Source organism: Dendrobates tinctorius, unplaced genomic scaffold (assembly GCF_039654945.1).
Source record: "Dendrobates tinctorius isolate UK_male_01 unplaced genomic scaffold, ASM3965494v1 ptg000011l, whole genome shotgun sequence".
Classification (NCBI taxonomy): domain Eukaryota; kingdom Metazoa; phylum Chordata; class Amphibia; order Anura; family Dendrobatidae; genus Dendrobates; species Dendrobates tinctorius.
Window position 1 is genome coordinate 34,005,351 of NW_027361679.1, and position 25,066 is coordinate 34,030,416.

The following is a 25,066-nucleotide window of genomic DNA, read 5'->3' on the forward strand; positions in this document are numbered from 1 at the left end:
TTAAGAAAAGAATGTTAAAACTCGGCTCCTCTTTTAAAGAACTTCTAAGACCCTTCTATAAAAGTCTAATCATTGTGTTGTGATGCTACATAAACACCAGAGTGAAGGCAGGTTCACAAGATCTTATAGAAAATTGTTGCGTTTCATGCTGAAAACGCTGGCAATATTTTACTCACATGTCTATACAATGCGTTTTTTACAATAACATCAGAAAACCATTTAGTTTCCTGTGTTACAGAATTGCAACGTATCCATATACTGTGGCTCCATATGGAATCCTTTTTGTTTTTTGTTGTTTGCACCCATAGGCTTGAATGGGCAAGCCCAGTTTACGGAAGAAACCGTGCATGTTGCAATTTTTTCCACAGGCAGATTCGGTCAGTGAAAAAACACTCATCTGCACTGCCCCATGGGATAACATCAGTCCGAGTGTTGTTCATTCTTTTTTTTTTTTTTTTTTTTATGGGGATAGCACTTGCACTGAAGACGCAGTTGTGTGAACGAGCCCTGAAACTGATGGCACAATTAATCTTATTGTTTCCTATAGGAGCACCTATGTGCCCTACGGTATTAGTTGTACCGTCGGTACCAGGCTGAGCCGAACAGAAGAGGTTGCATGCAACTTTTCTCTGCCTGTCTCTTTTCGCTGGGATCATCATCAGGTAGGCTACTTTTACACTTACCGCTTTTTTTGCGGTCCATATCGCCGCATTTTTTGTGGTCTGCCGCAATAACGGACCGCAAAAAAGCTTGCGAATCGCCGTTTTTCATTTTTCCAATACTATTTAAATAGTATTGGAAAGAAAGAAACGGCGTTCTGCAAAACGGGAAGTCACGGTGCACCCAAAAACAAACTTCCGTTTGTTTTTGCGCACCATTGAATTTCAATGGGGGCCGTGTCCATACGTCGTGAATAAGATCGAGCAAGGTCGATCTTTTATCACGGCCGTACTACACACAGTGGAATTTTTGCGGGCTGATTTTACGACCCTCAAAAACACGGTAAGTGTAAAAGCAGCCGTAGAGAAACAACTAGCTGGGCACAACTCATGGGAAAGCCTAACAAATGTAAATTAGAAGTTGTGATAAAAATGTAGGTTTGTAGGACAGATAAACGTGAAAGCTATTTGAGGGCGTACTATATATTTACATTAATACCAGTAATACTGCTCCTTGAAACAATTTTACGTTTGTAAAATAGCGACTTCCATGCATATTAATAGGTAGAATTGGGCCATCCCTAGATGTTACATTGGGTTCACAGACCTGACTGTTCTTTAGGACTACTGATAAGATGTTACCCGAGCATGCTTATGTGCTACCGGAGTATCTTCGGCATGCTAGAATGCTACAGTATGTTTGAGTCCCCGTTGCTATTCGATAGCCGCAACACATGCATGGATTGTCTGTTAGTCAGATGCAGTTGAAGACGGTTAGGACACGAGCATGCTCAGATAATATCTTATCAGAGCACATTCGCTCATCACTATTTAGGAAATCTTCAAAAGAAGAAATGGATTATGACACTCCAAATTCCTAAAAGTAAAGCTTTACCCAAACACTTGAGACTCTTTGGGTGCTAAAATATTGCACGTGCTTTTTCAGTAGAATTTTAATGCTGCAATCTATTACTTCTTGTGATGATATATTCATGAGCAGTCTATTAGCCCATGGTTATCTACTCTTGTATGGACTTTGCATCTGCTGATGCTTTAGTTTGTATACTTTGGGATATGTCTGATAATTTCATGGTCACTGTGCAGGAATCCATTACCGTAGCACAATGGGGTCGTTTTTCCCCTGATTGAGTGTGGCAGTACTTGGATGGAAGATGGAGGAGAAGTGGAGACGAGTTGTGAGACTGTTCTAGGTATCCCCCAAAGAGATTGCAGTAGAGAGGTTTATGATTTTCTTAATGGCCTATATGAGAACAGAAACCCCCCCCTTCTCCTTTTAGTTGGGGGTCCTAGATGCTGCTTTCCCTTGAGTAATTGCAGAAGGTTGATCTCTGTAGTTGAGGCCTTTAGCACAGATTACATTTTAGTCTTTGTTCAGACTCTGCACTTATGCTGCGGCGTGACAGTAAAATAATTTGGTGTGGTTTCTTGGTGATTACTAGTGGAGTACATGTTCTTGGTTTTTATACTTCACTGTTACTCGCCATAACATTTGTTGGAGAACTGTATGTGTGTTTTGCTGCTTTTTTCTCACCCCAGCACCACTACTATTGAACATACCTGTAGGACATCTTGGAGTTGCTGATAGTTTGCATTAGACCTGATAAGGATGTATGACCTGTTTTGTTATGTCAGCCTTCATAAATTCAGGAATTAGCCACTTACTCCCTGCTACTCTGATTTTGCTCCCTTGCCAAATTGTTCATGCAGTTGGTCGATTCCCTTCATGGAGCCTCCTTCCCAGAGATACAGGTGAACTAGCACCTACGGAAACACTGCTTCTGGCTAACAGACAGGCTGCTTTTGTTGGTGCAGTGACCCACCACGTCGCATGCACGTTTCGCTGTTCGCAGCAGCATCATGTTGCACATTATTACATTTGCTTTTTTTCCATGTAACTTTTTGCAAAATGCTGTTTGTGCATCGTCCGCACAGGTGCAGTATTAGATGGTAGCAATGTCGTTAACACTTGTTGAATTTCTTCCGTTTTTTGCTTTGTAGCTAGGCAGAGGGGATCTGTGTGTGAACGATGTCATGCTATAACCCCGGAGCTCCGCCGTTGCAGCGTTGCGTTGCTCAGTCTCTGTCGTATATGACGGCGTGGCTTTATTAAAATGGCATGCTCCCATCACCACTGATTTATACTTTGTAAATTCTAGCCTTCATTTATCTGTCTTGTGTTGTAAACTTCTCTTTCTTTCTTCCATGTCTTTGCAGCCGAATCTGAAGGTAAAAATTGGTGTCTGCATGGTGTTCTCATCCCACATACTCGCTAACTGGTGTTGGTTTAGCTTTGTCTGCTCCCATGTACTGTAGATCACTAACGAACTAATCATTAAAATGAGTAGTGTTTTATGCAATTTTCATGGGTTGTGTCAAATTAGAATCAATTATCTCTTTTCTTTCCTCTGGTCCAATGGCTCTGTCTGTCTATCATTTGCTTTTCAACTCTATAAGGCTACTTTTGCAGTAAGCTTTTTTGCGGGCCGTATTGCTGCATTTTTTACTGTCTGCCGCGATAACGGACCACTAAAAAGCTTGCGGGGCGCCGTTTTTACTTTTTCCAATACTATGGAAATAGTATTGGGAAAAAAAAACCGGCGGTCTGCGAAACCGGAAGTCACAGTGCGCCGCAAAAACAAAATTCCTTTTTGCGGCCCCATTAATTTACAATGTGGGCCGTGTCCGTATGCTGTATAAAAGATCGACCCTCATGGCCGTACGGCACACGGCGCATCGTGGAATTTTTGATGGCCAATTTTGCGGCCCCATAGAAATCTATTGGGGCCGCAAAATCGACCCGCAATAACACGGTAAGTGTAAAAGCAGCCTTAAAGTCAATACAATACCAGTCATAGTCTATGAGCATAAGTGGCGATGTTTCTGAGGAAGAACAGACTTGTCTTGCTAATATCATGCACTCCTGTTAAAGGGGGATATTTGGGACTTGGTAAAACATAAATAAATGGGCCTAAGCACTAACAGGCAGATAGTTGCTACTAACCTACCTGTTGTGCCGACTTCGTTCTTTCGCAGCACAGAGCAGTCACAGGCTGCTCCTGCCGGCGATTCAGCTGCCTCTGCTGACGTCATTTCGACAGAGCAACGGCTTCTTTTCCAACGAGGCCCACCTGGCAACATCATGCTGATTGGCAGCCGACTCCCCCAGTTAGGCAGCGAGGAGTTGGCTGTCAGTCAGAATGACCGGCAGTCCTGCCCTGTCAGCAGAGCAGAGCTGAAAAAAGGCCCGCGTTGTGTTCACGTGATATACCAGATATCCCCTTTAAAGCGGGCCTGTCACCAGATAAGTGACCAATTTTTGCTATTACTTTATTCCCACTGTTCACCTGAATACTACAGTTTCTTCTTCCCACCATACAATTCCAGAGATATGGGTCTATTTAATTAATGCTAATTTTTATGATCTTCACAAGGGGGTGTGCCTCCCTGCTTAATAATGCAGAGCCGCCTAAGGCCACACCCTCAGAATTGTGTGAGCCTCGCCCCCTTGTAAAGACAATAAAAATGAGCACTAAATCAAAACACCCATAGCACTTGAACTACAGAGTAGATTTTAAAAATGAAAAGAGTTGAATACCCATGGGAGCAGCGGTAATAAAATAACCGGAATAATGGACACTTTTCCCCTGGTGACAGGTCCTCTTTATAAGATCTAATTCATACATCTCCAAAAAGGATCAACGGCCAGATGATATTGAATGTAGGACATATCTGGTCTGTACTAACATACTACTACTACCAACACCTAATTTATAAGTGAAAACTCTCCTATAACTCGACTGAAATGTCCACGCTGTAACTTCACGAAACCATTAGCAGATTAGTATCTGTGTTTAGTGGCTCCATTGTGTTCCTTTTAAAGCAAGCAATACAGAGAGAAAAGTATACTGGGTATGCAGGTTATTCAGATATAGCACAATTTTCAGAAGTCTAATTAGTGGAAAAGTCAAGCTCTAGGTGTACTATGGGATATGAGTATATGTATCTGTGGCATTTGTGTGTATAATAGTAATATACACAATATTACTATTATACACACAAATGCCATTTGGTGTCTGGCAATGTTCTTAATTTTACTACATGGTAATGTTTTTAATTTGTCAAATTACCATGTTTCTTTTGGATGATCGGGTGGCAGATTAGAGGCAGGCTCCATAGTCAAGCTTCATTAAAAATCACTGCCCTCACGTTTCCAGTACCAAGAAATGAGAGAAGCTGTTTCATAGATAGAATCGGACCTATCTGGTACCCACAAAGTGATACTAGAAGGTTAAAGGGACTCAGAATGACTGTTCAAACAAAGCATAGCCACTCTGTGCATCATGGCGTGGCCACACATTTTAAACTTAATCTGACAGCAGGTTTTTGCTAACTCATCTGACAGCAGCGTGAAGTAGGTAAGGAATCCAATTGTGTATCACTTAGATTACTGGGTGCAGCAGTTCAGACACAGAGTTTTTAGATTTAGCAATGCAGCAGAGCTGAAAAAGCTAATATAGTGCATATAGGGTAATAAGGGGTTAATGTCACCTTGCTAATGTAAGGTGACATTAAGCCCGGTTAATAATGGAGAGGTGTCAATAAATGCCTATCCATTATTAATCTTATAGTAATAAAGAGTTAAAAAAACACACACATAAGAATAAAGTATTTTAATTAAATAAAACACGACACATTTGTTCAAAATTTTTATTGTACGCCTATCAGGTCGAAGCCATCGATCACCTGCAAAAAAATTTAAAAAACAGGCCAACAATATACTCCCTGTCCGGCGTAATACCATTACTATCGATTGTTCCATGACAATCTTCCCCCATAGAGCTGTCACATCAGCAGATGAGATCGCTCTATAGGCCTCCGATGACACACTGACCGGAGATAACCCTTCCACAGTGTGTCATCGGCAATAAGCCTCTCGCTTTACGGCACTACAGTGTGAGAAAATTCTTACTTTTTAGTGCCGCAAAGTGACAGGTGATCTCCGGTGACCTTTCGGTGGCGGAGTGATACAGTGCGGAGGATTATCTCCGTCATTGTATCACTGGAGCCCCTGGACAGAGGTCACATCAGCTGATGTGACAGCTCTCCACGGGAGATCGTCGTGGGACAATCGTATTAATTGGATTACGTCAGAAACAGGGAGTATATTGTTGGTTTATTATTTTAATTTTTTTCTCCTGAGCGAGCACTTCGGGATTAGGTGTAGATGATGAATATGAACTATATGTGTTTTTTTTTTTTTTTCTTACATTCAACACATTAGCCGGATGATGGGACTACTGCTGTCGCATCATTGGCTAATGTGTTAATCAATCACTGTCACTGTAGCAGGCATAGCCTGATAGGGCTTGTAGTCCCATTGGACGATGCCTCTGCATATACACACAAACCCACATCCCCTCAGACCCCCGCACAGCCCTGCAGGCCTCCCCCCACATGCACACAATGTTGGAACATGCACAGTTAGAAAAAAAAATGGAATCCGTCGCCGGATTCCGTGATTTGTCGGACAGCGATGGATCCGTCGCCCATAGGCTTCCATTCTAGCAAAAATCGGACTTTGACGGATACGTCGCTGTCCGATTTTTTGACGTAGACAAAAAAACGTTCCTATGTCCGTTGTCTCCATCCTACGGACAAAGAATTTCCAACGGATGAAACGTACGGCCATCCGTCGCTAATACAAGTCAATGGGGAAAAAAAATGGATCCAGCGGCATCAGTCGCTGGATCCGTTTTTTTCTACTATGCTGGGGAAGAGGGGCGGCACAAGATGTAGAGACTAAGTAAATACATTATATATATATATATATATATATATATATATATATATATATATATATATATATATATATATTTTATCTAATGCAGTCCTGCTTGTCTCCAGTTTTGGAGGCTGGAGTTCTACCTTGGGTATTTTCGAGTATTTCTCTTTACATGCCCAGGATCTGATTGTAGCGTAAAACCACTGAGGGCCTTCACATTCACCATCATTGCCATTAACACCGATAACACATTCTAGTCCTCTGCCATTTTCCTTCTAAAATGTGTCTGATTAATTTTCCAGAAGAGAACCAGCAAGTGCAGACAGACGACCTGGGAGTCCAGTTCACAGAGGTGTTCATTAAACAGCAGGAAAATGTCACACTGTTACTCTCTATTTTAGAGGTTAGTCCTTTGCTTCTTCTTTTTGTCTTCAACAAGATGCTGTCTGGTGAAAACTTAAAAAAACTTCATCTTCTAATTTCTAGATGCCAAATAGCAGCAGATAACATATATATTTTCAGATACCAGGCTGTGCCCCTTTTTCTCCAGGGTGGGTGTTTTCCCTGGTTAGAAGTCTTTGCTTTCTTATTCTTGCAGTATGAGGCAGTCCTTCCTAGTGACATAGAAGTGAAGGGCACGTTACAGAATCCACCGGTCTGGAGTCTTGCTTCTTCCTGGCAGTACATAGTTCTTCGGTCAGAAAATAAATCTTCACTTTTTGATATTGTTCTCATAGAGGACCCTCAGTAACAGTTTGGGACTGAGGAGATCCTGCTCATGTTATGTTATTGCAGACAGTAGCGCAGACCCTCACACAGGCAGATAAAGGAGCTGCTGCTTCCACAATAAATTATACTCTATACATTGTGTCACAGTGGGCCATTCCGACTGCTCCTGGACACTTCTTACAGGGGTTGTCGGGCTTTCTGCACAATATGTGTGTGTACCTAGGATGCAGAATGCTGACATTGTGTGATATGCTCCCTGACCCCATTCTGCATCACATGTACTCTGGTGAGTAGCTCTCCTGTTTCTGGAGGAGCTGCTCTCTCCCAGGTTAGAGTTTTCTTGTCTGCAAGAGACTGGTCTTAACTGTCCCCATTCTCAGCCGGCCCCTCCTGCTCCAGTAGAGTCCCAAATCCGCCTGGTTGTCATACGCTGCTGTCCTGATGCCCATGTGACGTTACACTTCATCGTATGGTGCATTCTTAAGAACCAAAAAATGTACACTTTTCGGAGAAATGAGGTTTTCCTTATCAGGTCATAGTTGATCACAGGATTAGATCTTTTTATAAGCACTGCAGCTGGCACGTGGGCAGATTGCATGGAAACTCCAGACTGGATGTGTAACTGATGACTAAATGTGAGCTGTGTTTGTAATAAAAATGAGAAAATGTGAAAATTGGATTCAATGATGTTATATTTAAATATTACAAACAATAAAATATTTCTTGTGCACATTAATTCCTCAAATACAAAACGTAGAAGGATAATCTGTCACCAGGCTTTTTTTCACATAATCTGAGAGCAGCATAATTTGGAGACAGAGACTCTTCCAGCGATGTGTCACTTATTGGGCTGTTGCTGTAATTTTGATAAACTCCAGTTTTTTCAGATTATCACTAGAGGACTAGTAAAGCTGCTGCCATGTAGTTCTCCATATTCATGAGCTCTGTAAAACCCCGCCCCCACCACTGATTGACAGCTGTATAAACTGTGCGTAGGCAGAAGGCTGCCAATCAGCGGTGTAGGCGGGGTTATACAGAGCTCAGCATTCCAAGATCTGCTAGATGTGCAGCAGATAAATCAGTGATTTTATCAAAACTGCAGCCAGCAGCCCAGTAAGTGACACATCGCTGCTGTCAGAGTTTCTGTCCCTATGTGGGGAAGGTGACCGGATGAACGGACTTGTCAGAAGAAAGAAGGGACGGTTTGTGCACTTTAGACAGATGTTAGTTATGACAGAAGGGAAACAGCAGGGAAAAGTGTAGAATGGGTGCAGTACCCTGGTATGACCACAAGATGGCTCTATATGGCTCTAGAAACCGTTAGTCATGGGGGGCGGGGTTACAGGGAAGCGGGAAGGTTATAAATAGGACAGGAGGGTTCCAGAAAGTTCCAGTCCCGGGAGGAGCTCAGAAGGAGAGGAGTCAGTGAGGGAGTACGGACAGTGTGAGGAGCTCAACTGGAGGACTGAGGAGAAAAGAAGTCAGGGGGGTGGCCCCAACACAAAGAACCGCAGAACAGACGAGGCCCCGGGGGTACCAAATTGACGACGACCTCTGACCGGTGAAGTGCTGGTGGTAGTTAGGCCCTAGGGTGGCCCCAGTGACAGAACCGTGAGAAACGTCACAGCGACAGAAGGTGTGTGTACCCGGGTCTGAATACGGAGAGCTGTGGAAGTGCTGCGGTGCAATGCTGAGGTCGTCAGGAGGACGGCCAATAAACTTGGACCTGTTGTACCCGAAATCTGCCTCCGTCTCGTGTCTGTGACGTCTGTACGCGGTAAACGGGACCACCTCCCAAGCTGGGCCACCTTACTACACCCACATCATGCTACTTTCAGATTTCGTGACAAAAACATGGTCAAAGATGTTTTTTAATAATTTGTGCAGTTAATATTGTGAAATGTTTTAACAGATGCACTTAAAAGGGAAGCTACCATCAGAAAATAACATAATGTTTATCAGGGTCCTGCATTACATGTATTTTTAAAACATTTTTTGGAATTTTTTTTTTTCTCCATTTGCTTTGCGATCTTTATAAAAAATAAATAAAAACGATTAATGTTCCCATTTTCACACTGGCCATTGGGGAAATTTTAGACTCATGCTTCCTGTTAAAAAACCAACTTGACCACATTGGCACATACTGTATGATACAATACATATGGCACTTTTTCCTGGATGTTGGGTCCTTTATTTTATGCCAACTCCAGGTTGGCTTCCTAGAGACCAATGTTTTTCACCTTCCAGCCGCTTTTCATGACAACAACACAAAGAAAACTTTTTAAAAAGTGTCTAACGATGCAAGTGACTACCTAGGGCATGTGGTAAATGTGGCGTATAGCACTTACCCTAATTCTGCGGTGCAGAGCAAGCTTGAATTATGGCACTGATCTTGATAAATCTGCTCCATTATTACTCATTTACTTTTCCAGGAATTTGATTTCCATGTCCGTTGGCCGGGTGTGAAGCTACTGACGAGTCTTCTGAGGCAGCAGGGACCTCAAGTTCAGCAGATTATTTTGATCAGCCCTATGGGTAAGGGTCCTTTGCCACAATGACTGGTCTTTATTTTTTTCTATTTGCATGTTATATATTTTATAGATCTTTTAAAAGCACCAGATTTTTTGGGAGTTTGTTGCGATGACCGAGTACATAAGTTTAGTGCTTCATTGGAGCGAGAACATTTTGACAGTAGTGGCGTCTACTAACTAGCCCTCAAAGTGCCAAATCGAGCTGATGCCAGAGGTATCGGTCATAGTGTCAGATGCTTCATTTTGGGCATAGGTGTCACATAATATCTCTGTGTGAACGCTGTTAGGTGTTTTCTATATATTCTATAATCAAGAAATCTTATTTTTCAGGGGTTTCCAGACTTATGGATTTGCTAGATGACTCCAGAGAGGTGATCCGTAATGATGTAAGTCAAATACTAGGCCGTGCTATGGAAGTGTATACTCTACTAATATAGTATATTAAAACCTTGCTGCACCTGTATATCTTTTTCTGTATTTTTCTTTTGTTAGACGCCTTATACATGTCCGTTTAAAAAAACGTAAGCATGAGACTGTCTGTTTTTACTCTCTGTGTGGGTTTAAGTTGGCCACCGGTGTGTACTATCCATGTGCCATCCAAGTGACATGTACTGGTATAGAATGTGGAATAGAAATTCCAGATTTTTAGGTGTTAAGTTGTGCAAAAATAAAAAAAAAAATTTAAGGGGTTGAAGCATCCTGAGACCATTCATGTGTGAGGTTGCTTTTCATCCATTCACGGTTATCCCTATAAACACCGCCATGAATAAAGAATGGCATCCAAACGTCCTCCAAAAGCAACTTCTCCTAACCATGAATGAACAATTTGACGCACAGTGCTTTTTCTCGTTCGCCTTATTGGGGGACACAGAGACCATGGGTGTATGCTGCTGCCACTAGGAGGCTGACACTATGCACAAAAAAAGGTTAGCTCCTCCTCCGCAGTGTACACCCCACCGACCGGCAGGAAGTTCCTCAGTTTAGCTTAGTGTCAGTAGGAGGTGGACACGGGTCTTTTATTAGACCCCTATCTACCTCGTCGTGCGTCGTTCCTTTACAGGTTTCGGAGGGATACAGAGTGAACAGTCACATCCGTACTCCCACAAAGAGACTATGAGTACGGCGTGTACTGCCACCCCGTATCCTCATAGGTCTCCGCGGCAGGACCAGGAGCCTCGCCAGGTGCGTGCCAGCTATACGGACGGTCCTTGCCCCCCGCCTCCCACCATCTCGCCTACCAGAGCCTGACGGTTGGACGAGGCGTGGATTCCATAAAGACGACAGACAGCGTGGGATTCTCAGGTACCTTTATTGTGGCCCCCGGCCTGGGTGAGTATGCGGTGTAGCGGTCCCCCGGCGTTTTCATCCTAAGGCGGTCGCCAGGGGACCACGGTAGGGCCTGCGCGCCTGCTTCTCGCCGCATCCATGAAGGCCCCTGTTCTTTCGGGCCTTGTTCTGCGCTCCCCCCCCGTTTTTTCTTCATCCTGGCAGGGGTATACAGGGGTCGGGCTGTGGGAAGCAGGGATGCGGCCCGGGGTTGCGGCCCGGTGTTGCGGCGCGTCTTCCGCGCCGACCCCCTGCTGACAGGCGGCCGGCGCTATTAATTTAGGCCCCGGCTTCATCTCGAGCCACGCTCCCTGCCCCTTTCTTCTAAGCAGGCTTCTCTCCCGCCTGTCCTAGGCCTTCCCAGCCCCCTTGCCTCACACCAGCCTGCTATTGGACAGCGGGCGGTGCTAAGGGGATCTCTGCGGCGAGCTCTGCCCTTCTCCCTCTGGCAACGCGCCCTTTCCCTGGTGGTCGCCATCTTCTCAGCCTGCCAGCCGGACCTCATTCCCTGCCGGATTTCGGTCGCTGGGCCTTTTTTTCAGCCGGATTGGCCTGGCCTCATCCTGCAGCCAGATCAGAGAGCGTCGCCCTTGGGGACACCGGACCGTGAGTAGCTCTGCACCTGCAGACTGACACCCTTCTCTGCCTTCTGTCCCCCAACCGGCCGGCACTGCCTCTCTTTTCACTATGTCCAACGCTAAGTCTGATCGTACACGCTCTGCGTCCAGCCCGACGCCGCTCAGGAGCCATCCATAGCCCCAGGGGCGAGTGAGCCCCCCATGCCGGGTTGGGCCTCCTCTCAATCACAGTCAGTGGCAGACCTCATCAAGGTGTCTCAGTCCCTAGTAGCCGTTCTGGACAAGTTGCCCTTGGGAGCTTCGGCGGGACCCAGCACGTCTCAGGACGTCCCATCTGAGCCAGCCAGCGGCAGTCGCAAGAGGCCCAGGCAGGACCTCCAGGCGGAGTCCTCCCCTCGTCCTACCTCACCCCATAGTCCCCAGCAGTCTCCCTCTCGGGCCTCCTCCCCCGAGTCAGGCGAAGCGCTTTCGGAATCGGAAGGGGTCTTAGAGCTGGATTCGGACCAGGATGCGAACATGAAGGTTACGGTGCAAAACCTCATTGCCGGAATTCACCATACCTTTGACATCGCTGACGCCCCTGCGAAATCCTCAGATCAGGAGGTTTCGTCCAGACGGGCGGAAACACCATCCAGGGTGTTTCCCTTCCATTCTGAGTTTGGAAAGATTTTTACAAAGGAGTGAGAACATCCGACCAGACGCTTTCAAAGAGGAAAGCGTCTCGGCGTGCTGTACCCGTTTGCTAAAGAGCTCACGGACAACTGGGCCGCTTCTCCCTCGGTGGACCCTCCCGTGTCCAGACTTTCTAATAATACGGTCCTTCCGCTGTCAGGTGTGGCGTCGCTAAAAGATTCTAATGATAGGATCATAGAATCTCTAGCAAAATCTGCCTTTGAAGCGGCATCAGCAGCGGTATGTCCAGTCTTTGTTTCTTCTTGGGCAGCAAAGGCCATATCCACTTGGGCAGATGACCTTCGGCAGGGCATTCTGGATAAGGTACGACCAGAGCATTTGGCCGTTCTCGCCAATCAGATTTCCCATGTGGGGGATTATCTGCTTTCTGCCTCCTTGGATGCCGCATCTTGCGCAGTTCAGGCGTCAAGTAACATCGTGGCAATCCGACGTACAATTTGGCTCAAGGCCTGGCAGGCGGACTTGTCCTCTAAAAAGTCTCTGACCAATCTGCCTTTTCAGGGAGTGCGTCTCTTCGGATCACAATTGGATCAGATTATTAAGGACGCTACCGGAGGTACGAGTTCTCTTCTCCCCTCCAAGCCTCGCAGACCTCCTCCAAGGCGTCAGTTTCGTCCCTGTCGGACTTTCCGCCGTTTCAATACGGCGGAAAACCCTTCCAACCAGCAAAGGCCACAGGCACGTCAGGAAAGAAAGAAGGTTTCCTTCAGGCCCACTCCGTCCTGGCGGTCCCACTCTTCCCAGGGAAGACCGTCCAGATCTAGATCTGGACGGTCTACGTCCGCATGACTACCATCGGTCTCCTGTGGGTCCCTTCCAATTGGGAGGTCGACTTCTCTTCTTCAGCGACGTCTGGATCGCCTCAGTAGAGGACGCTTGGGTCAGAGAGGTTGTATCAACAGGATACAAAATAGAGTTCATTTCTCTTCCACGGGATCGTTTCTTACAATCCCGTCCGCCGAGGGATCCGGCCTTGGTCCCGGGGTTCGGTTCGGCCATCGCCTCTCTTCTCAGTTCCGGGGTGATTGTGCCCGTTCCCGATTCGGAACGCTTCACAGGGTTTTATTCAAACCTGTTTGTGGTGCCGAAAAAGGACGGGACAGTTCGACCCATCTTGGATCTCAAGTTACTCAACAAGAGAGTTCGCCTTCGCCACTTCCGGATGGAGTCAGTTCGCTCGGTAATTGCTTCCATGGAGGAGCAGGAATTCATGGGTTCCATAGACATCCAAGATGCCTATCTACATGTGCCCATATTTCCCGGACATCAGAAGTTCCTGCGGTTTGCGATTCTTCACGAACATTACCAGTTCGTCGCGCTTCCTTTCGGGCTCGCCACCGCTCCCAGAGTCTTCACGAAGATTATGGCGGCGTTGATGGCCTTGTTGAGGATCAGAGGTCTCGTTCTTTTTCCGTACCTCGACGATATCCTGATCAAGGCCCCCTCCTTTCAACAGGCCCGCCTAAGTGTGGCGATCGTTCTAGACACCCTGTCCAGTTTTGGGTGGATCGTCAACCGGGAAAAGTCCTGTCTGGTCCCTACTCAACGCCTTGTGTTTCTGGGCCTTCTGTTCGACACTCGTCGGTCAAGGGTATTTCTCCCACAAGACAAGATTCTTTCCCTGCAGCAGGGCGTGCGATCATTACAGATCACACGATTTCCATCCCTCAGGTCAGCCATGAGGGTCCTGGGGAAGATGGTGGCGGCGATAGAGGCAGTTCCCTTTGCCCAATTTCACGCCAGGCCACTCCAGCAGGCCATTTTGTCCAGGTGGAACAGGTCGGCTCTGTCTCTGGATCGTCCGGTTCGCCTTTCCTGCCGGATCAGGCGGTCTCTCAACTGGTGGTTGACGTCTCCCCTCATTCTCTTGGGGCGGTCTTTTCCCGTTCACTGGCAGATTGTCACTACGGACGCCAGCCTCATCGGCTGGGGTGCAGTGTTCCGCAATCACACTGTTCAGGGTCGATGGTCGACTCAGGAATCAGCTCTGCAGATCAATGTCCTAGAGATACGGGCGATCCATCTAGCTCTCGTCCACTGGGAAAGGCGCCTCAAGGGCCTGCCTGTCAGGATTCAGACAGACAATGCCACAGCGGTGGCGTATATCAACCGCCAAGGGGGGACACGGAGTGTCTCAGCCCTGGCGGAAGTGTCCAGAATTCTTCAATGGGCAGAGACCTTTGTTCCAACGATTTCCGCGGTTCACATTCCCGGCGTGGACAACTGGGCCGCCGATTTCCTCAGCCGCGAGGGTCTCGCGGCAGGGTAATGGTCCCTACATCCGGAGGTGTTTCATCTGCTCTGCCGTCGGTGGGGAACCCCGGATGTAGACCTCATGGCATCTCGCCTCAACAGGAAAGTCCCACAATTCGTGTCCAGGTCTCGGGACCCTCTGGCAGTGGGCGCCGACGCTCTGGCCGTCCCTTGGTCACAGTTCGTGCTCCCCTACCTGTTCCCTCCTCTGCCTCTTCTTCCCAAGTTGTTGAAGAAAATCAAAGCAGAGGGGATTCCAGTCATCCTCATCGCCCAGAATTGGCCCAGAAGGTCTTGATTCGCAGACATTGTCAACCTCGCGGACGCCCCCTGGAAGCTTCCCGACGGGCAGATCTGCTGTCTCAAGGCCCGATTTGCCACCCCAATTCTCGGTCGCTCAATTTAACGGCGTGGCTGTTGAGACTGAGGTTTTGAGACGGGCAGGATTCTCTGATCGGGTAATTCATACCATGATCCGCGCCAGAAAGCCGCCTTCTTCGAAGATCTATTACCGTACTTGGAAAGCCTATTTCTCCTGGTGTGAGGCCAATGACATCGCGCCCTTGGTTTTTTCGCTCCCTTCTATTCTGGCGTTTCTTGAGGCAGGGCTGGATGCGGGGCTTGCTCTCAGTTCCTTGAAGGGTCAAGTTTCGGCACTGTCCATTTTATTTCAGAAAACGCTGGCCTCCCGGCCCCAGGTCAAAACCTTCCTCCAGGGTGTGGCTCACACGGTTCCTCCGTACCGAGCTCCCGTGGATCCTTGGGATCTTAATTTGGTTCTTCAGGTTCTGCAGGGTCCTCCTTTTGAACCTCTCAGGGACGTTTCCCTTTCCCTCCTTTCTTGGAAAGTGGCCTTTCTGGTGGCCATTACCTCCATCCGGCGCGTGTCGGAATTAGCGGTACTTTCTTGCCGCTCTCCTTTTTTGGTCCTTCATCAGGACAAGGTAGTTCTGCGGCCTCCGCCCTCTTTTCTTCCGAGGGTGGTATCTTCGTTTCACCTCAATGAGGACATTGTTCTGCCATCCTTCTGCCCGAGCCCAGCTCACCCTCGGGAGCGGTCTTTGGACAAGCTGGGCCTAGTCAGGGCATTGAGAGTCTATCTAGCCCGGACGACTTCCTTGCGGAAGTCAGACTCTCTGTTCATCACCCAGCCTCAAAGGCCACTATTGCACGCTGGATCAGATCGGCAATTTTGGAGGCATACCGGGTCAAGCATCGAGTGGCCCCTCCAGGGATCAGAGCGCACTCTACCCGGGCGGTGGGTGCCTCCTGGGCGGTGCGCCACAGAGCTTCCGCGCTGCAGCTTTGCTATGCTGCAACGTGGTCATCGGTTCACACCTTTGTGAAATTCTACAGGGTCCACACCAACGCTTCGGCGGACGCCAGCCTAGGTAGAAGGATTCTGCAGGCTGCGGTGGCGAGTCCACTGGCCTGATGGAAGTTTGTTTCCCACCCCAGGGACTGCTTTGGGACGTCCCATGGTCTCTGTGTCCCCCAATAAGGCGAACGAGAAAACAGGATTTTTTGGGTTGCTTACCGTAAAATCTGTTTCTCGGAGCCTTCATTGGGGGACACAGCACCCTCCCATGTTCTACAACTCCTGTTCTTACGTTTGTCGGTTTGTTACAGTTGAGTTGTTTGTTCTGTTTTCAATCTATTCTGTTACTTCTCCTACTGCTTTCTCACTAACTGAGGAACTTCCTGCCGGTTGGTAGGGTGTACACTTCGAGGAGGAGCTAACCTTTTTTTGTGCATAGTGTCAGCCTCCTAGTGGCAGCAGCATACACCCATGGTCTCTGTGTCCCCCAATGAAGGCTCCGAGAAACAGATTTTACGGTAAGCAACCCAAAAAATCCTGTTTTCCAGCACAATGGAGACCATGTCACAGTGCCAAAATGATAACTAATTGGCTTGTGAACAAAACATTGACATTTTGGGTCCATGGCCAGAAAACTCTCCAGATAGCAACCCTACTGAGAACTTGTGGTCAACCCTCAAAAAGCAGAATACAGAAAGAGCGATGAACTCCAAGTACTGATTAGACAAGATGGGGTTGCTATCAGTCCGGGTTTGGCCCAGATATCCTTGTGCCAGGGCGAATGGCAGAAGTCTTGAAAAATAAGGGTCAACACTAAATATTGAGTCCTTGCAAAAGCTTAATGTATTTGTCAATTCAAGTGTAAAAAGTTATGAAATGCAGCAAACATTTGGCCCCGACTGTACAGACCTACAGTTGTGGCCAAAAGTATTGACACCCCTGCAATTCTGTCAGATAATACTCAGTTTCTTCCTGAAAATGATTGCAAACACAAATTCTTTGGTATTATTATCTTCATTTAATTTGTCTTAAATGAAAAAACACAAAAAGAATTGTCCTAAAGCCAAATTGGATATAATTCCACAGCAAACATAAAAAAGAGGGGGGACAAAAGTATTGGCACTGTTCGAAAAATCATGTGATGCTTCTCTAATTTGTGTAATTAACAGCACCTGTAACTTACCTGTGGCACCTAACAGGTGTTGGCAATAAGTAAATCACACTTGCAGCCAGTTGACATGGATTAAAGTTGACTCAACCTCTGTCCTGTGTCCTTGTGTGTACCACATTGAGCATGGAGAAAAGAAAGAAGACCAAAGAACTGTCTGAGGACTTGAGAAACCAAATTGTGAGGAAGCATGAGCAATCTCAAGGCTACAAGTCCATCTCCAAAGACATGAATGTTCCTGTGTCTACCGTGCGCAGTGTCATCAAGAAGTTTAAAGCCCATGACACTGTGGCTAACCTCCCTAGATATGGACGGAAAAGAAAAATTGACAAGAAATTTCAACGCAAGATTGTGCGGATGTTTGATAAAGAACCTCGACTAACATCCAAACAAGTTCAAGCTGCCCTGCAGTCCGAGGGTACAACAGTGTCAACCCGTACTATCCGTCAGCGTCTGAATGAAAAGGGACTGTATGGTAGGAGACCCAGGAAGACCCCACTTCTTACCCCGAGACATAAAAAAGCCAGGCTGGAATTTGCCAAAACTTACCTGAAAAAGCCTAAAACGTTTTGGAAGAATGTTCTCTAATCAGATGAGACAAAAGTAGAGCTTTGTGGGCAAAGGCATCAACATAGAGTTTACAAAAATAGGCATTCAAAGAAAAGAACACAGTCCCTACAGTCAAACATGGCGGAGGTTCCCTGATGTTTTGTGGTTGCTTTGCTGCCTCTGGCACTGGACTGCTTGACTGTGTGCATGGCATTATGAAGTCAGAAGACTACCAACAAATTTTGCAGCATAATGTAGGGCCCAGTGTGAGAAAGCTGGGTCTCCCTCAGAGGTCATGGGTCTTCCAGCAGGACAATGACCCAAAACACACTTCAAAAAGCAGTAGAAAATGGTTTGATAGAAAGCACTGGAGACTTCTAAGGTGGCCAGCAATGAGTCCAGACCTGAATCCCATAGAACACCTGTGGAGAGATCTAAAAATGGCAGTTTGGAGAAGGCACCCTTCTAATATCAGGGACCTGGAGCAGTTTGCCAAAGAAGAATGGTCTAAAATTCCAGCAGAGCATTGTAAGAAACTCATTGATGGTTACCGGAAGCGGTTGGTCGCAGTTATTTTGGCTAAAGGTTGTGTAACCAAGTATTAGGCTGAGGGTGCCAATACTTTTGTCTGGCCCATTTTTGGAGTTTTGTGTGAAATGATCAATGTTTTGCTTTTTGCTTCATTCTCTTTTGTATTTTTTCATTTAAGACAAATTAAATGAAAATAATAATACCAGAGAATTTGTGTTTGCAATAATTTTCAGGAAGAAACTGAGTATTATCTGACAGAATTGCAGGGGTGTCAATACTTTTGGCCACAACTGTACTTGCTTGAAACTTGCGTATATCATGACTTGAACTTACTGAGTATTGTTCTCCATCTAATCCTAGCTCTGACTTTTCACAGTCAGTAATTTAGTGTTGGGGCGATGCTGACCTGGCATGAACGTGCTCCGGTCACCTGAAAGTGCTCTTCTCTTTTGTTCTGCAGGGTCTTTTGTTGCTACAGCAATTGACCAAAAGCAATGCCGCCATACAGAAAATTGTAGCTTTTGAAAATGCTTTTGAGAGACTCCTCGACATCATTACAGAGGAAGGGAACAGCGATGGTGGTGAGTGAGTGTGAAGAGATGAATTACTAAGTTTCTTTAACTTGAGAACTTGGCTAATAAAAATTTATTTGAGTTCCATAAAATGGAGCTTTAGAGTGGTTGCTTTACTCATTGGACCCCTTATGTAGTTCACCCTTCATGGTGTGAACCATTTTATTATGTGGATTGTGTTCGGGTGCTTTCGCATTTTGTCCTGTGTCCCAGTCGGGGCATACGTTAAAAATTCCCCTCAAAACGGGGTCCGGACGCATGTGCCAATAGACTAAGGCTATGCACACGTATGCAGAAAATTTCTGCATAAAAACCGAACTCCTTCCCAGAAAACGCGTTTTTGCCTCGATTTTTGCGCATTCTTGCCGCGATTTTTTCCGCACGTCCCCAGACACATAGAAAATAGCTAGAAATGCAGAAAAACCCGCATCATTATGCACAAAAAGTGCAAAATGCATTCAAATGAATGGGAAGCTTCTTTTAAGCGTTTTTTTGAGCTGATTTTTTTGTAAATCTGCGGGAAAAACGTGAAAAAAAAACGCTGTGTGTGAACACAGCGTAATGGTGATTACAGAGGCGCGTGAGCTCTGCCGTGCACTTTTTTAGGGAGGTGGACATTCAGACGCAGTCTGCTACTTCTGAGTGTCTTCCTCCTGTAGGTGTACACTCCCGAAATTGGTGGAGGTCAGAGCGCAAGATCGCTCTGCCGTCACCATTACAGACTGTGGCCCCATCGGCGCCCTGACTGGTACACAGAACGCAATGTGAAAGCGCCCGTATTGATTTTCAATATTATTTTCTCAGCATTTATGATGATGGATATGTTTCAGCAGCACAGCAGGCGTTGACAGTTCCATGCTAGTATTATTATTAATAAACTCTTGGTAAAGGGTTCTTCACATCCCCTGTCTTCAGCAGTGCCCTACTTTACAGCCTTCGTGATTGCTGGGAGCAGATCCTCTATATTAATAGTTCAGGCAGTAGCATTGTCATGCTGCTAGCCCAATCTGTGTGCACTCTTGATAGATCAGACTGAACGGTGACCCCAATGGTCCCAGCAAGCTTTAGAGCAGTTCTTTCAAACTCGCTATGAAAGAGCTTGTAAGCATTGTTCAGCCACCTCTACTAGACCACAGCGCTGGCCGGACTCCTTGGCCATGAGCAGCATGGAAAACGCAGTAAGCACAAATGTAATTGATAGTTAAATTGCAAAGTAGGTTGTCTAGTTCAAGCACTTGACATCTTTGTAGATGGGAATAACTTTTTAAACTTACTTTCTCTTTCGCCTCATTGGGGGACACAGAAACCATGGGTGTGTGCTGCTGCCACTAGGAGGCTGACACTATGCACAAAAAAGGTTAGCTCCTCCACAGTATACAACCCACCGACCGGCAGGAAATTCCTCAGTTTAGCTTAGTGTCAGTAGGAGGTGGACACGGGTCTTTCTTAGACCCTTATCTACCTCAATGTGCGTCGTTTTTTCTTTCAGGTTATCCGGAGGGATACAGAGTGAAGAGTCACATCTGTAGTCCCACAAAGAGACTGAGTACGGCGTGTACTGCCACCCCGTATCCTCATAGGTCTCTACAGCAGGACCAAGAGCCCCCTAACACGGATGTGTGTCAGGCGATCCAGATGGTCCTCGTTCCCCGTCTCCCACCCACTCGCCTACCAGAGCCTGTCGGTCGGATGAGGCGCGGATACTCTTCTACAGGAATGACAGCACACGCTGGATGAAGGTACCTTTATTCACAGGTTACATCATAGACGGATCAGGCAGGGTAAGTATGAGGCCCCGAGTCCCATTCTCCTCAGCAGCTCCAGACACGGATCCATCGGGAGCGGTCGCTGTGGTAGTGCTGCGACGCCTCCGCGCCGCCCCGCGCCTCCCGGCGGCCGCCGCATTTAATTCAGGCTCCGGCTTGTTATCGGCCTGTTCTGCAGCAACTTCGCCCCCACTGCATTCTAAGTCGGGTTTTTCTCCCGCCCGGCCCCAGCGATCCTCGGGAGAGGTCACCGCGGCAGTGCTGCGGGGCCTCCGCGCCGCCCCGCGCTGACACGCGGCCGCCACATCTAATCCAGGCCCCGGCTTCATCTTGGGCCTTGTCCTGCGTCGCGGCCACATCCCCCACCTTCTTTCTCGGGCGCACTTTAAGCCCGCCCACCGCCTTCTCCCCTCACTCTAGGTTTCCCTGAGGCGGCGCTGTCTCCACCCACTCCGTCTGGCTATTCCATAGGATGGCACCATTTTTAGCATCGGCAGTTAGCCCCGCCCATCTTCTTCCTCGGTCTCTGCAGGGAAGCGCGCGCTTCCTGCTCTGTTCTCAGGCTGCTGCCATTTTTGCAGCCTGTCAGCCGGACGCTGTCCTATCTGCCGTGCCCCCTGCAAGCCCAGACGAGCCGTGCACCTATATTTGCTGGAAGCTGCGACAGGACACCGGACCGTGAGTAGCTCTGCGACTGCAGACTGACACCCTCCTCTGCCTCCTGTCCCCCAACCTTCCGGCACTGCTTCAGTGACTGTCCGTCAGTATGTCTAATTCTAAGTCTGACCGCTCTCGTCCTCCTGCCTCCTCTTGCACCTTAGTCAAGTACTTTGCGTGCTCTTCTTGCAATCGCAAACTTCCCTCAGGTCAGTCCACTCCCCTCTGCCTAGACTGCAGCAATCCGATTCAGCCCGACGCCGCCCAGGAGCCATCTATTGCTCCTTACGAGAGTGAACCCCCCATTCCTAGCTGGGCTTCGTCTCTATCACAATCAGTGGCAGACCTCACCAAGTTGTATCAGTCCCTAGTAGCCGTTCGTGATAAGTTGCCCCTGGACGCTTCTGCAGGGTCCAGCAGGACTCATGAGGTTCCGTCTGACCAAGCAGCGTAAGTCGCAAAAGACCCAGACGGGATCTCGAGCCGGAGTCCTCTCCTTGCCCCATCTCACATAGTCCTTCCCAGCAGTCTCCTTCCCGTGCCTCCACCCGAGTCAGGTGAAGCGTTCTCGGATATGTCATCTGAGGGGATTTTAGAGCTGGATTCGGACCAGGACGCGGAAGCGGCCTCTGCGGCGCTATGTCTAGTCTTTGCTTCATCTTGGGCAGCAAAGGCCATAGCCACTTGGGCAGAGGATCTCTGTAAGGGCATCCTAGATAAGGCCCAACCAGAGCAATTGGCCGATCTGGCCAACCAGATTTCCCATGCAGGGGGATTATCTGCTTTCTGCTTCCTTGGATGCCGCGTCTTGCGCAATTCAGGCGTCAAGCAACGTAGTGGCAATCAGACGTACAATTTGGCTCAAGGCTTGGCAGGCGGACTTGTCTTCTAAAAAGTCTCTTACCAATCTGCCTTTTCAAGGAGTGTGCCTCTTTGGATCCCAATTGGACCAGATTATTAAGGACGCCACTGGAGGCACGAGTTCCCTCCTCCCTCAGTTCAAGCCTCGCAGACCTCCACTCAGGCGTCAGTTTCGGCCCTTTCGGGCTTTCCGCCGCTTCAATATGGCAGAGAACTTCTCTAACCAACAAAGACCGCAGGCACGCCAGGATAGAAAGAAGGTGTCTTTCAGACCCACTCCCTCCTGGCGATCTCACTCCTCCCAGGGCAGACCCTCCAGGTCTAGATCTGGACAGTCCACATCAGCATGACTATCATCGTACTCCCGAGGGTCCCTTACAATTGGGAGGTTGACTCCTTTTCTTCAGGAACGTCTGGCTGGCTTCAGTAGAGGACGCTTGGGTCAGAGAAGTTGTATCGTCAGGATACAAGATAGAGTGTGTTTCTCGTCCACGGGATCGTTTCTTCGAATCCCGTCCTCCAAAGGATCCAGTCTTAGTTCCGGAGTTCTTTGCAGCCATTGCCTCTCTTCTCAGTTCCGGGGTGATTGTGCCCGTTCCCGAAGCAGAACGTTTCACAGGGTTTTATTCGAACCTATTTGTGGTGCCGAAAAAAGACGGGGCAGTTCGACCCATCTTGGATCTCAAGCTACTCAACAAGAGAGTCCGACTCCCTCATTTCAGGATGGAGTCGCTTCGTTCGGTAATCGCTTCCATGGAGGAGCAGGAATTCATGTGTTCAATAGACATTCAAGATGCCTATCTACATGTTCACATATTCTCCAGACATCTGAAGTTCCTGCGTTTTGCGATTCACCAGGAACATTACCAGCTCGTTGCGCTGCCCTTCGGTCTCGCCACCGCACCCAGAGTATTTACAAAGATCATGGCGGCGTTGATGGCCTTGTTCAGGATCAGAGGTCTCGTTCTCTTTCCGTACCTCGACGACATTCTGATCAAAGCTCCGTCCTTTCAACAGGCTCACCTAAGTCTGACGATCGTCCTAGACACCCTGTCCATTTTCAGGTGGCTCGTCAACAGGAAGAAGTCCTGTCTTGTTCCGACTCAACATCTTGTGTTTCTGGGCCTATTGTTCGACACTCGTCGAGCAAGGGTCTTTCTCCCACAAGAGAAGATTGTTTCCCTGCAGCAGGACGTACGATCGCTACAGATCACACAATTTCTGTCCCTCCGGACATCCATCAGGGTCCTGGGAAAAATGGTGGCGGCGACAGAGGCAGTTCCCTTTGCCCAATTCCACGCCAGACCTCTCCCAACACGCCATTCTGTCGCGGTGGAACAGATCGGCTCTTTCCCTGGATCGCCCTGTTCGTCTCTCATACCGGATCAGACAGTCCCTCAGCTGGTGGTTGACGTCACCTCTCATCTCCCTGGGACGGTCTTTCCTTCCCATTCACTGGCATATTGTAACAACGGATGCCAGCCTCCTCGGCTGGGGGGCAGTGTTCCGCAATCACACAGTTCAGGGTCGATGGTCGTCTCAGGAATCAGCTCTGCCGATCAACGTCCTAGAGATACGAGCGATCCATCTGTCTCTCGTTCACTGGGAGAGGCATCTCAGGGGCCTGCCTGTACGGATTCAGACAGACAATGCCACAGCGGTGGCATATGTCAACCGCCAAGGAGGGACACGGAGTGTCTCAGCCCTGGCAGAAGTGTCCAAGATTCTTCATTGGGCAGAGGTTTCAGTCCCGACAATCTCTGCGGTACACATACCCGGCGTAGAAACTGGGCCGCCGATTTTCTCAGCCGCAAGGGTCTCGCGGCGGCAGAGTGGTCCCTACATCCGGAGGTTTTTCATCGGCTCTGCCGTCGATGGGGAACCCCGGATGTGGATCTGCTGGCATCTCGCCTCAACAGGAAACTCCCACAGTTTGTATCCAGGTCTCGAGATCCTCTTGCAGTGGGCGCCGACGCTCTGGCCATTCCTTGGTCGCAGTTCGAGCTCCCCTACCTGTTCCCTCCCCTGCCTCTTCTTCCCAAACTGTTGTAGAAGATCAAAGCAGAAGGAATTCCAGTCATCCTCATCGCTCCGAACTGGCCCAGAAGGGCTTGGTTCGCGGACATCGTCAACCTTCTCGCGGACGCCCCCTGGAAGCTTCCAGACAGGGCAGATCTGCTGTCTCAAGGCCCGATTTGCCTCCCCAATTCTCGGTCGCTCAATTTAACGGAGTGGCTGTTGAAACCGAGGTTTTGAAACGATCAGGATTTTCCGATCGAGTTATTCATACCATGATCCGAACCAGAAAGCCATCGTCTTCCAAAATTTATTATCTGGAAGGCCTATTTCACTTGGTATGAGGCCAATGACATCGCGCCCATGTGTTTTTCGCTTCCTTCTGTCCTGGCGTTTCTTCAGGCAGGGCTGGATGCGGGTCTTGCCCTCAGCTCTTTGAAGGGGCAAGTTTCGGCGCTGTCCGTTTTATTTCAGAAGACGCTGGCCTCCCGTCATCAGGTCAAAACCTTTCTTCAAGGTGTGGCTCACACGGCTCCTCCGTACCGAGCGCCCGTAGATCCATGGGATCTTAATCTGGTGCTCGAGGTTCTGCAAGGTCCTCCTTTTGAACCTCTCAGAGATGTTTCCCTTCCTCTCCTTTCTTGGAAAGTTGCCTTTCTGGTAGCCATCACCTCCATCCGGCGCGTGTCGGAATTGGCGGCTCTTTCTTGCCGCTCCCCTTTCTTGGTGCTCCACCAGGATAAGGTAGTTCTGCGGCCTCCGCCCTCTTTCCTTCCTAAGGTGGTATCCATTTTCCACCTCAATAAGGATATTGTTCTCCCGTCCTTTTGTCCGAGTCCAACTCATCCTCGGGAGCGATCCTTGAACAAGCTGGACTTGGTCAGGGCGATGAAGGTCTATCTATCTAGGACGACTTCTTTGCGAAAGACAGACTCTCTTCTCGTCATTCCAGATGGGGCGCGGAAAGGTCACCCGGCCTCCAAAGCTACTATTACTCGCTGGATCAGATCGGCAATTTTGGAGGCCTACCGGGTTAAGCATCGAGTGGCCCCTCCG

At 48.1% G+C, this 25,066-nt stretch overlaps 1 protein-coding gene across 5 annotated transcripts in view; it reads left to right on the top strand.

The window, feature by feature from the left end:
* USO1 (USO1 vesicle transport factor) overlaps nucleotides 1-25,066 on the top strand; it is a 126,967-nt gene that overhangs the window by 36,784 nt on the left and 65,117 nt on the right. For 3 of the 5 annotated variants that reach the window (XM_073590742.1, XM_073590733.1, XM_073590713.1), the window contains exons 5-9: nucleotides 2,895-2,906; nucleotides 6,765-6,865; nucleotides 9,624-9,726; nucleotides 10,053-10,108; nucleotides 18,599-18,719. In XM_073590742.1, the coding sequence (XP_073446843.1) occupies nucleotides 2,895-2,906; nucleotides 6,765-6,865; nucleotides 9,624-9,726; nucleotides 10,053-10,108; nucleotides 18,599-18,719 (393 nt within the window). The remainder of the gene's footprint in view (nucleotides 1-2,894; nucleotides 2,907-6,764; nucleotides 6,866-9,623; nucleotides 9,727-10,052; nucleotides 10,109-18,598; nucleotides 18,720-25,066) is intronic. The other 2 variants (XM_073590704.1, XM_073590722.1) reach the window with 1 other exon arrangement.